General features: G+C 38.0%; 1 protein-coding gene across 1 annotated transcript in view; it reads left to right on the top strand.

Moving 5' to 3' along the window:
• LOC135203018 (splicing factor 3B subunit 3-like) overlaps positions 1–13,266 on the top strand; it is a 48,071-nt gene that overhangs the window by 21,311 nt on the left and 13,494 nt on the right. Inside the window, exons 3-13 of the mRNA XM_064232586.1 lie at positions 2,162–2,240; positions 2,720–2,890; positions 3,130–3,302; positions 5,093–5,240; positions 6,020–6,126; positions 6,827–6,937; positions 8,123–8,266; positions 8,564–8,729; positions 8,831–8,986; positions 9,471–9,622; positions 9,953–10,108. Coding sequence (XP_064088656.1) covers positions 2,162–2,240; positions 2,720–2,890; positions 3,130–3,302; positions 5,093–5,240; positions 6,020–6,126; positions 6,827–6,937; positions 8,123–8,266; positions 8,564–8,729; positions 8,831–8,986; positions 9,471–9,622; positions 9,953–10,108 — 1,563 coding nt within the window. The remainder of the gene's footprint in view (positions 1–2,161; positions 2,241–2,719; positions 2,891–3,129; positions 3,303–5,092; positions 5,241–6,019; positions 6,127–6,826; positions 6,938–8,122; positions 8,267–8,563; positions 8,730–8,830; positions 8,987–9,470; positions 9,623–9,952; positions 10,109–13,266) is intronic.

Below are 13,266 nucleotides of genomic sequence, written 5' to 3'. Positions count from 1 at the left end.
TTTGTAAGCACAGGTTTAGAATCTTGAGATTCCTTCTCTCGATTCAGCTGGAAGACGTAGGTTGCATTCATTGCCTACCTTCGTCTTCAACGTCACATAGTGTTGTTTCTCCTTAAGCTGAGATTCAACGTCTATGAGATTTTCTTGCCATCAGGGACCTCGGTCTTTTGAAGGCAATTGACTTTCGCCTTTTGAGCTTATGCATTAAGAGAATCATCGCCGAGCCGTCCGGCATCGGTGACTAACAAATATTTTATTTGTTTGGTCTCTCAGCATAACTCTTTAAAGGGCCGAAGGTCAACGTGACTTACCCGGATGCTTGGACAACTTGCCTCTACTGATTCCGAACCAGTCAGTCGGCAGCTGTCAGAGCGCCCGAGAGTCAGTTACGAACTATGCTGTGGACTTAGTTCGGTTGTTCCAGAGCAATCATACTTCGTCTTAATAGCTTGTCAGTATGATTACTGTACATAACCAAGTCAAGAAGAGGGATAGGTCATACAGACTATCCCCTTCTTTTTGTCTTAGGTAACTGCATGACTTCTCTTGAGAAGTCAAGCACAAAGGGATGGGGATTTTGTTGACGCTCGATTTCGTACCGATCTTCGTAGCGAAGACTCAGAACCCTTCGGTAACTGACGATTGGTTCGAGTCCTTCACAATACCCTCCCTAATGGACTTCACCGCCTCCGATACGAAGGCTATGCTGCTTTGTCCGTGAAGGCGCGACGGAGCTGTCTGAAGAAACTCGACACCAGGAGAGTGTGGACGCCTCTTCATCATTCTCTCGCGTTCCGCAAGAACTTCTCCGTGGCGCAGGTAATGAAGGCAGGCGCCTGGTCCAACCGGACCGCATGCACCTCCTTCTACCTTCGGGATATTGCCCACAGTTCCTTGGATCATTTTCCTGGGGAACCGTGGTGGTTGCTCAACACGTTGTGTAGTTAAACCCAGACCCTCGCAGGCTGAAACAGCATAGAGTCCTGGTGTGAACCGTAAGAATGGATGAGGAATGAGAGTGTGACTGGCTCCTCTTCCCATCTTTTTCTTCCCTCTACCTCTGGGTAGAGGGACACGGTCGTCACCCTGCTGGGTAAGGACGAGATGCAGGTGAGCTACTCAATAGAGCACCATCCTATCCCTTTCAGTAGGGATAGGAGTAAATATCCACCACTTCCTCCTCCAACAAGGGGGAGGAAGTGGATGCCAATTTGAGACAAACCCATCATTTTATGATTGTCTCTTGCAAACAGGAACAAGTTCTTGCTTGCTGGTACGAAGAGATATGCTTGCCTCTCTCTTAGTACTTGGCCCAGAGGTCTGACCAGTTGAGTTCCTGCCCCCCCCCGGGTGCACACCCGATCAATCGGACAGAGGTTTGGATCCCTCCCTTGCTCTTACGACCAGGGAGGCACTCCCCAGGGTTGGACGAACACCAGTCTGTTCACCAAAAAGACTCAGATTCCTCCCACCAAGAAGTGAGTCTTCCTATTGTTAAAGGACCGAGGGTTTGTATTACGTATCGGAACAAATGACAATTTGTCGAAAATTGCATTTTTCCTAACTATACAAACCTGAGGTCCTTTACATATAGTCCCACCTCATGCCACCCCTCACTCTGCAACTTTTTGCATGGGCCTAAAGCAAAAGTGATTCTTCACCTCTCGGGCGCGCGGGCGCGCGCACGATCGGCCCGCGCACGATCGGACAAGCAGTTAACTACCGTTCTCCCCTTGTTCGAAGCTTACGACCGTCCCAGCTGCCGCTAGTTACCTTCCTATTGTTAAAGGACCTCAGGTTTGTATAGTTAGGAAAAATGCAATTTTCGACAAATTGTCATTTTTAAGCTTTTAACTCTCTCTCTCTCTCTCTCTCTCTCTCTCTCTCTCTCTCTCTCTCTCTCTCTCTCTCTTTGGCATTGTAAAATATAAAGCATTGGTTATAAAATATAAAGCATTGCAGTTGTATGTTGACACTGCCTGTCATTAGTATTGACATGCAGTACCACCCCCCCCCCTCTTCTCTCTCTCTCTACCTCTCGCTCTCTCTCTCTCTCTCTCTCTCTCTCTCTCTCTCTCTCTCTCTCTCTCTCTCTCTCAGGTTATTTGTTATAAAATTGTAGACATAGTGAATAATAGTTTTCTCCTTTCTTTTTCTCCAGGTTCACACAATACTGACAACTGATATTTTTGGAATTATCCGTTCTTTAATGGCTTTTCGGCTGACAGGTGGAAATAAAGGTGAGAATTTCTTATAACATATTTGCTATGTTCTCTTTCAAGTAAAATGATGAGATATTCCCAGTAGTAGGTCAAGTGGACTAACCATGAGGTCATGAGCAGTAAGGGTTAAAACAGAATTGACTTGTAACTGTTATGGAATATATATGGTTAACTTTTGAGATTCTAATGACACATTAATATAGTACAACCTCAAGCTTCACCTATCATATTATGATATGTGAGGGAAGTAGTGTGATGAGCTTATGACTGATTTATATTATCTTGGGTACTTTAATTATTTATATGGCACAGTACTTATATGTTTTGGTACAAATTATACAGAAATGGAGTGGCTCTCTTGTGTAAGTATTAGATTACCATATGTTGTTCATACTTTGCATATTTAATATATATATACGTATATACATATGGGGACCAGGTGTTGGTATTGCATTCTGGATTGCATTTTTTTACTAAATGAAAATATTTTCTCTCAGATTATGTTGTTGTTGGGTCAGATTCTGGCCGCATTACCATCCTGGAATACAGCCAGGCCAAGAATCAGTTCGAGAGGATTCACATGGAAACCTTTGGGAAGAGTGGATGCCGCCGGATTGTCCCAGGCCAGTACCTTGCTATCGATCCAAAAGGGAGAGCTGTGATGATTGGTGAGTTTCACATAGAACAGTTTTTTGGAAGAATAATTTTTAGACAAAGTGTTTTTATAGAAAAATTAGTCTTTCTGTAAGGTTGGAAGGCTTTTGGGATTGAGGTTCAGTTCACTGAGGTAATCTGTGGTCATCGAAGGATGAGCATAAGATATATCTTGCAGAATTGTGTCACTTGAATAGACTACACTGTGATTATTTATTCTATTGCTGTGAAGTAATGTTAAATTTAATTTCAGGTGCTGTAGAAAAACAGAAGCTGGTCTACATTTTGAACAGAGATGCTGCTGCACGTTTAACAATTTCGTCCCCATTAGAGGCTCACAAGAGTAATACTCTAGTGTATCACACTGTTGGAGTTGATGTTGGATTTGAAAACCCTCTGTTTGCTTGTCTGGAAATTGACTATGAGGTAAAGCTTCTATTTTGATTGAGTAGAACATTGAGGTGGATCTGATGTTAAGCTCTGAAGCCCCTTCCCATTGAATATACTTTTTATAAATGGTTTTTTGAAAGTTTAGTTTGCGCTTACATTATTGCTCTTTTGTTTCCACATGTCTTTCACTTAGATTTTTGTCTGGGAAGGCTTGTTCAGTAGATTAGGGTGATTTTGGTCTCCATATTAATGTTTGTTCAGTATGAAGTCAGTATCCTTTCTTATTTGCACCAATATGCTGGGCTACTCCAAAATCCTAACTTAACCTAGCTTGCCTGTGTGAACACAATAAGTAATCAATAAAACCTATAGAAGCCATGGAAGTGAGAACAACATAACACTCAAGTATAAGATAAAACCTGTAAAGATATATTTTTTCATAAGTGGAATTATCCAGTTGACTTTACCAAACAGAATGTTTTGGCTGAGACTGATTCACTGTATATACCATGATATTGAAATTGCATGTTCATGATTAAAGTACAGTGGTCCCCCCGTATTCGCGGGGGATGCGTACCAGACCCCCCCGCGAATAGTTAGAATCCGCGAATGTTTGGAACCCCTATAAAAACGCTAAAAACAGCCTATTTTGTTATTTAAAACTTAAGAAAAGCCACTAAAAATTTTCATACTTGGTTTTTATAATAGTTTTATCACAAAAAGTGCATTTTATGATGAAATTGATAACAAAAACCAGGAATTTGTGGATATTTCTCATAGAAAAATACCGCGAATGCGCAAATTTTCCGCGAATAATGCAGGGAAAGGTTCCCGAGAGAAATCCGCGAATGTGTGAGTCCGCGAATCCGGAGAACGCGAATACGGGGGTTCCACTGTACACCTATTCACTTAACCTAAGGAATCCATAGGTACTGTACATAAGTGAGTATTAAACACTCTCTCTCTCTCTCTCTCTCTCTCTCTCTCTCTCTCTCTCTCTCTCTCTCTCTCTCTCTCTCTCTCCACTTAGCAGCATGGAAAAATTAACTTTGGGTACATGATAATTATGATAATATATAGTTTCAGTATTTCAGTATTCTAATAAATGTTTTCAATAGTTCATTAATCTTTGAAGATGATGCTGAATAGCCTTCTAAGCTGCAATGGATTATTCAATAAAGGTATTGACTGAATGTTTTGCCAAATAAATAAAAGAGAGTGACACTGACTGAACAAGCATTTATATAAAGTCCCTCATGAATAAGTTTCTCACTACTGGGGTTTTAGTTTCAGTGTATTAGTTCTCCTGGCAATAAATGAAGTAAAATGCAGTAGCCTTTAATGGCCCTTTAGTGGCTGTTCTTCATGTAAATGGTGCTCTTTAAAATATTCCCTCATTGCTATAGATAAACATCATTCTTATGATGATTGTGATATTGCTTTTGGAAGTGTTGAACTGGCGATGATGGCGTTCACCGTCATAATCAGTTATTGCAGCAAATAAAGAGAACCCCTTTTAAGACCTAAAAGTGACTCTTCTCATAAAAGTGACTCTTCTCATAATCATTTCCTACAGTTATGGTCTTTAAGTACCACATGTATCTGTGCCATCATCTGGGACAGGGTATGATTAGCAATCTAGTATCACTAAATCCCAGTTAAAAATTGTTAGGAAAATGAAGGGTTATTACAAAGTGGGACATATTTTTAATGAAGTCATTGTTATATAATACTGCTTGTAGTATTGAAGCAAAGATAATTATGCACTGTAATGTTTACTGTATTTTATTTATGTGCTTTTAATTTAATATTTACTTACTTCATAGGAGGCAGACACAGACCCTACTGGAGAGGCCATTCATCGAACACAGCAGACTCTCACGTTTTATGAATTGGATCTTGGTCTGAATCACGTAGTGAGAAAGTACCATGAGCCTCTTGAAGAACATGCAAACTTTCTGATCTCTGTCCCAGGTAATATTCTGTTTTTTTCCTTTATAATACTAATGTTCTGTTTCTTTCCTTTTTATTATAGTTTTCAAAGCGCTTGTGCTGATGATATAGTAATGACTGTTGAGAATGTTATTGCTCTTTGCTCTCAAAGTAATGATTATCTCTAGAATAGAATATGACCTTCGGCCCCTAGCTGCAACCTCTTTCGTTGCTTTTAATGTACCGTTTCCCAACAATTGATTCATAGTGCAGCTACAAGGTTTTCCTCCTGTTACACCTTTCAAACCTTTTATTGTCAATTTCCCTTTCAGCTCTGAATAATCTCATAGGTCTCAGTGCTTGGCCTTTTGCCAAATTCTACATTCAATTTAGTTCAATCAAGAATATGACCTCGTCAACTTTTGTATAACTGCATTCATTACCAATAAAATTTCAGATTTAAGGTAACAATATTTTAACATTGCAAATGAAATGTCGAGGGTGAGTTTCCAGAAAAGGTGATCTAAAGTTGGTGTACTACGTGATAGGTCATTAAATATGAAGTGATCATTCTTTAAAAATCAAAATGATATTTTTGTGTCCCATCAGTCAAGAACTTAATTTGGCATGAAGAGGAGGGCTATTCTATTCTTGTACTCTTGACGAAGTGAAACGCTAGATTCAGTTATTTTTTGTGGGAACATTTTATTGCACTTTTTATGTTGCTGTTGCTTGTATTGCCTTGTAATGTCTTCTCTCTTATTTCACCTTCAAGGTTTGGTTGTATTTTTAAAAATTTCTCATACTGTTCATCCTTACAGGAGGTAATGATGGTCCCTCTGGTGTGTTAGTTTGTTCAGAAAATTATATCACCTACAAGAATCTGGGTGATCAGCCTGATATCCGATGCCCCATTCCAAGGAGGAGAGTAAGTTATTTGTCTTTCTTCAGTTCCTTTCATCTACTGGAAGAAAGAAGAGATTAAAGAATTTTTTGTATTAGTCTTAGGGATGAATATGTGGATATATACACAAAAAATTAGCTGGATTATCAGTTGAAACTTAACAAACCTTATAGCACATGTGCACTGCTCTCTTGTTACAGATGTTCTCTCCATTCAGAGAGGGTTTGTCTGGGAAAATTTTTTTTCAAAATATGAACAAATAACAGAATGAATTGGGTCTGTACTGAAAAACAAGTAATTATTTTTTGTTAATATTTTATACTCAGGCATTCATAGGTTGATACTATTCTCAATATCTTGCCAAGTTTTTCTTTATGGAGCTGGACTTATGTTGGGTCCTCTCTAAACTATTTACTTTGTGCTGAAGTCTCTCTTGCCTTAGTTCTCGTGTACATCCTATTTATTTGATCTGGACCTTTTCTGTGTTTGGTTTCTGTCTAATTAATATACTATTTCTCGAGTTGCTCCTGTAACATTCCTATCTTCATGATCTGATTCATCTCATAGTTATGTGTCTTGACATTATCATATCATCTCTAACGAATTGCTCCTTTCCTCCTCAAAGAAAGTGCCAAAATTTTATCAATATCAATATCTATTTAATGATATTTTATCAGACTTTTCTATATGGTTTATGCTTAAATTCATTGTCTCACTTTCGCAGAATGACTTGGACGATCCTGAGAGAGGTATGATTTTCATATGTGCTGCAACTCATAAGACTAGGTCCATGTTCTTTTTCCTGGCCCAGACAGAGCAAGGAGATATTTTTAAGGTAAGTCTGTTTTCCCTTTGTTATTATTATTGTAACAGGAGGAAGTTAATGTAAAAATATATGAAATGGTTTTGAATTATATATATATATATATATATATATATATATATATATATATATATATATATATATATATATATATATATATATATATTATATATATAGATATATATTATATATATATATATATATATATATATATATATATATAAATAAAGGTTTTTGCCATGAAGGAAAAAATGAAAATGTTTTTTTCCTTCATGGCAAAAACCTTTATTTATACATAGCATCACATTTTATATACTTCATTATCAAGTTATTCATATATAATATATATATATATATATATATATATAATATATATGTATATATATATATATATATATTATATATATATATATATATATATATATATATATAAGCAGAAAATGTTTCTAGATGCTCACATTGTAATTGCCTCTCAGTGAAATTTCTAGATGCTCACACAATTGTAATTGCCTTTAAGTGAAATACAGTTGTTTCTGATCAATGATTAGCATTTTGTTATATATATATAGGAAGTAAACAAATTTTTATGTTATATATATTTGTGCTTCATGAATTCAGTTTTATTTGTCATAAAGGAGAAGTATGAGCATGTCTGTTTTTTAAATATGTAATCTCTTGATGCAGTTTGGCATTGTCTTAGTGACTGCAGTGATACAGCTCTCTAGCCTTGCAAACATACTGATTCAAATTTTGCTCGAAGTTTTCCATTCTCGTTGTTTAGTTAAACTTAAGAATCTCAGCACAAAAGTTGAGTTTTTAAAAAGTTTTACAGAGCCCAGTGAATTATGCAGTATGTCAGGGTGATGTGTTTAGCAGATTGCTTAGCTGACATGTTCTTGGCTGTGTTACCATACTTTCCTGGCTGTCACATTTATTTGTCAAATAAAAAGTTATAGTTACCAATTTTATGGTTATTCGCCAGAAATTTGTGAGTAATCTGCTAATCCATAATCAAAAAGCAAACTCGATGATGATATTCAAGTGATTGCATATATGAATCTTATATTTTATGATCATGTGATTGTTATCAGTGTTTTCTAAGCTGTTGCTGACAAAATCTGATACCTTCAGATATTTCATGTTCAGAAAATCTATTGCAGTACTGTATTTGCTATGAAACATTTTGCTTTTTGTTAGATCACTCTGGAGACAGATGAAGATGTTGTAACTGAGATCAAGTTGAAGTATTTCGATACTGTCCCTCCTGCAACAGCCATGTGTGTTTTGAAGACTGGGTTCTTGTTTGTGGCCTCAGAATTTGGAAATCATTACCTTTATCAGGTGAGTGGAACCACACTGAAAGAACAGAACAGCTTTTGCTGTTGACAAGCTCTTGAGCTTACCAATTCTAATACCATGCTTTTTTATATAAATGAATTTTAGTTCGTTTGGAAATTTTTTAGTTTAAATTAATTTTATGCCACTTTTTATTGCAGATTGAAATATTGTGAAGAATTTTCATCAGATACATAAAATGTGGCATGGCTTGTATATGAAAACCTTCTTTAAATGTGACCTATAAATTAATTAATGTTTTAAAGCATTTCTAATGTCATGCTTTCATTTCTTCCACTAAAGATTGCTCATCTTGGTGATGATGATGATGAACCAGAGTTTAGCTCTGCCATGCCACTGGAAGAGGGTGACACATTCTTCTACGCTCCGAGGCAATTGCAGAATTTAGTTCTTGTCGATGAACTTGATTCTCTCTCTCCAATTATGGCATGTCAGATTGCTGATTTAGGTGTGTAGTACTTGTTACTATGATTATATAGTACTAGTTGAGTGAGACCTTGGAGTCACTTTTCCCAACAAGGTGTTGAAATATTCTCTTTCTTTTGATAGCAAATGAGGACACCCCACAGTTATACACAGTCTGCGGCCGTGGACCCAGATCATCATTGCGAGTACTCCGTCATGGTTTGGAAGTTAGTGAGATGGCAGTTTCAGAACTGCCAGGTAACCCCACAGCTGTCTGGACTGTTAGAAAAAGAAGTGAAGGTAAGTTCACTGGATTATTTAAAGCTTTTGATTGTTAACAAAAGAAGTGAAGGTAGTTTCATTAGATTATTTAAATATTTCATTTTTGTTTACGTACGAATATACATAAAGCAAAATGCTTTGCTATCTCTTATGTTCCAAGACTGAAGTCTGAGTATTCTTACAGCTTATTAAAATAACTTGAAATGCTGGAAATATAACTAAGACAAATTAGAATTATATTTGAGAGTATTGTAATTTTTGAAGACCATCTTTTCAAATAAATTGAAATGTAAATATCATATGGAAAGAAATTACCGTTTTCATCCCAGCACCTAGGCTGGAGCTCTCCACTCAAGTCCTCAGGTGAGGAACATTCAATCAGAAAGTACCCAAGAAACTTGAGATGCATTTTTCAAAATATTTAGTATTAAAAAAGTGTTCATGCTGGTATATGGTATAAGGTAATTTACTTCAGTTGTAAAGTTTCTGTCTTTTCTTATAGATTTGTACGATTCGTATATCATTGTGTCTTTCGTCAATGCCACCCTGGTACTGAGCATTGGTGAAACTGTAGAGGAAGTGACGGATTCAGGTTTCCTTGGAACAACACCAACACTTGCTTGTTCACAACTTGGTGATGACGCTTTGGTTCAGGTTAGTCTTTTTGTTGTTTCTCTTGAGTTGTTATCTATGATTATTGAGCATCTTTGAGTTTTTTTCTTTAATTAACCTTTGGCAGACTTTTCCTTAGGTAAGAATGTCAGTTACTGTATTTAATGGCATATACGACCCACCCCCAGTTCACCTGGGATATTATTAAGAATACTATATTTTTAATCTAGGCAGACATGGCATACTTCTGTTGAATTCATTTAAACTTAATGTTTCTCTCATTAAACTACTCAGATTCCTTTCATGTATTTACAACTCTTGCACTTGTAAAGGATAACTTGAAAGCTCACCCTTTACGTGACTCTTTTCCAGATTTATCCAGATGGTATCCGACACATCCGTGCTGATCGTCGTGTTAATGAATGGAAGGCTCCTGGCAAGAAGACCATCGTCAGATGTGCACTGAACCAGCGACAGGTTGTCATTGCTCTGACTGGCGGAGAGATTGTCTACTTTGAAATGGATCCAGTAAGTGGTGCAGATGTTTGGAAGAACACCATATAATAGTCTAGTGTTTTGTAAAAGAATTCAAAATAGGTAATGTTGGAAAACTTTGAAAATGAGAAATTTTTAGTAAAGGTGTCACTATCAAAAATCATTTTCTGGTTCTGGATGATTTTCAATTATCAACGAGAAGTACACATTACCCTGGTCATTTTTCACTTAACTTGCCTTAGTTTTTAACTTTCACCATAGAAAAGAGGAAGTTTTTGCGTTAATAATAATGATAATAATAATATTATTATTATTATTATTATTATTTATTATTATTTATTATTATTATTATTTATTTTTTTTTTGTTTTTGCTCTATCACAGTCCTCCAATTCGACTGGTGGTATTTATAGTGTGGGGTTCCGGGTTGCATCCTGCCTGCCTCCTTAGGAGTCCATTACTCTTCACTCTTCTTACTATGTGTGCCGTTTCTAGGATCACACTCTTCTGCATGAGTCCTGGAGCTACTTCAGCCTCTAGTTTTTCTAGATTCCTTTTCAGGGATCTTGGGATCGTGCCTAGTGCTCCTATGATTATGGGTACGATTTCCACTGGCATATCCCATATCCTTCTTATTTCTATTTTCAGATCTTGATACTTATCCATTTTTTCCCTCTCTTTCTCTTCAACTCTGGTGTCCCATGGTATTGCGACATCAATGAGTGATACTTTCTTCTTGACTTTGTCAATCAACGTCACGTCTGGTCTGTTTGCACGTATCACCCTATCCGTTCTGATACCATAGTCCCAGAGGATCTTTGCCTGATCGTTTTCTATCACTCCCTCAGGTTGGTGCTCGTATCACTTATTACTACAAGGTAGCTGATGTTTCTTGCACAGGCTCCAGTGGAGGGCTTTTGCCACTGAATCATGCCTCTTTTTGTACTGGTTCTGTGCAAGTGCCGGGCATTCACTTGCTATGTGGTTTATGGTTTCATTTTTCGTATTGCACTTCCTACATATGGGAGAGATGTTATTTCCGTCTATCGTACTTTGAACATATCTGGTTCTTAGGGCCTGATCTTGTGCCGCTGTTATCATTCCTTCAGTTTCCTTCTTTAGCTCTCCCCTCTGTAGCCATTGCCAATTGTCATCGCTGGCTAGTTCTTTAGTCTGTCTCATGTATTGTCCGTGCATTGGTTTGTTGTGCCAGTCCTCTGTTCTTTCTGTCTTTCTCCTGTCTCTGTATATTTCTGAATCTTCGTCTACTTTTATTAGTCCTTCTTCCCATGCACTCTTTAGCCACTCGTCTTCACTGGTTTTCAGATATTGCCCCAGTGCTCTGTTTTCGATGTTAACGCAGTCCTCTATACTTAGTAGTCCTCTCCCTCCTTCCTTTCGTGTTATGTATAGTCTGTCCGTATTTGCTCTTGGGTGTAGTGCTTTGTGTATTGTCATGTTTCCTGGTTTTCTGATCTATGCTGCGGAGTTCTGCCTTCGTCCATTCCACTATTCCTGCACTGTATCTGATTACTGGCACTGCCCATGTGTTTATGGCTTTTATCATATTTCCGGCGTTGAGTTTTAACTTGAGTATCGCCTTGAGTCTGCATATATTCTTTCCTGATCGTGTCCTTCATCTCTTGGTGTTTTATATCTCCTCCTTCCATTATTCCCAGGTATTTGTATCCTGTCTCATCTATGTGTTTGATGTTGCTCCCATCTGGTAGCTTTATCCCTTCAGTTCTCGTTACTTTGCCTTTTTGTATGTTGACTAAGGCGCATTTTTCGATTCCAAACTCCATCCTGATGTCCCCAGATACAATCCTTACAGTCTGGATTAGGGTATCTATTTCCTTGATGCTCTTACCATACAGCTTGATGTTGTCCATGAACATCAGATGGTTGATTCTGTTGCCTCTTTTCTTGAGTTGGTACCCGGCATCCATCTTCTGTAGTACTTTTGTCAAGGGAATCATGGCTACTACGAAGAGTAGTGGGGACAGTGAGTCGCCCTGGAAGATCCCTCTCCTGATATTAACCTCTGCTAGTCTTATTCCAGAGCTTGTAAGTATTGTATTCCAGTTGCGCATTGTATTTTTGAGGAAGCTGATGGTATTTTCCTCTGCCCCATATATTTTCAGGCATTCTATTAGCCATGTGTGTGGTATCATGTCGAAGGCTTTCTTATAGTCTATCCATGCCATGCTTAGATTGGTTTTCCTTCTCCTACTGTTCTTCATTACCATTTTGTCTATCAGGAGCTGGTCTTTTGTGCCCCTACACTTCCTTCTGCAGCCTTTCTGTTGGTGGGGGATGGTGTTTGTCTCCTCTAGGTAGTTGTATAGCCTTTCACTGATGATACCTGTTAGTAACTTCCACATTATTGGTAGGCAGGTGATAGGCCTGTAGTTACTGGCTATATTTCCCTTACTCTTGTCTTTTTGTACTAAGGATGTTCTTCCTGTGGTCATCCATTTGGGTGCTTGGTGATTTGAGATACAATGCTGGAGTTGTTCTGCTATTCGTGGGTGTAGGGCCTTGAAGTTTTTGAGCCAGTATCCATGGACTTCATCGGGACCTGGGACTTTCCAGTTTGGCATTTTCTTTAGTTGGTGTCTGACTGTGTCTGTCGTGATGTCTGTGAATCTTTGTTTTATTCTCCCTGTTTCTTCTTCCTTGACTTCCTGGAGCCATGTTGCATGTTTGTTGTGTGATACCGGATTGCTCCATATGTTTTCCCAGAGTCTCTTACTTGGTTCGGCTTCAGGAATTTCTGGGTGGTTGTCTTCCCCTCTTAGTTGGCTGTATAGTCTTTTCTGGTTGGTTCCGAATAGTTTGTTCTGTTGGTATCCCTTATTCCTGTTCATGTACCGTTGGATCTTATGTGCTTTGGCCATAAGCCTCTGTTTTACATCTTCTATTGTGTTGTTTAGTCCCCTCTCTTGTACTTTGTATTTCTCGTTGAGTTCCTCCCTTGTTTTCTTGCTTCTTAGCCTTTTTTCTGCCATCTCTCTCAGTTTACTCAAGTCAGATCTCATCACCATGATTTGCTTTTCCAGGCGCCTTTTCCAAGGTTGCCTTTGTTTTGGTTTCTGTTGGGTTGGTTGTGCTGGTGGTGTTGGTGTTCGAATCCCCATCAGTTCTGCTACTAATCTTGCTCCTGCATATGTCAAGTTATTTGTTTCTGTG

This window comes from Macrobrachium nipponense, chromosome 33 (genome assembly GCF_015104395.2).
Source record: "Macrobrachium nipponense isolate FS-2020 chromosome 33, ASM1510439v2, whole genome shotgun sequence".
In the NCBI taxonomy this organism is placed as follows: Eukaryota; Metazoa; Arthropoda; class Malacostraca; order Decapoda; family Palaemonidae; genus Macrobrachium; species Macrobrachium nipponense.
This window is presented reverse-complemented; position numbering and strand designations above follow the sequence as displayed.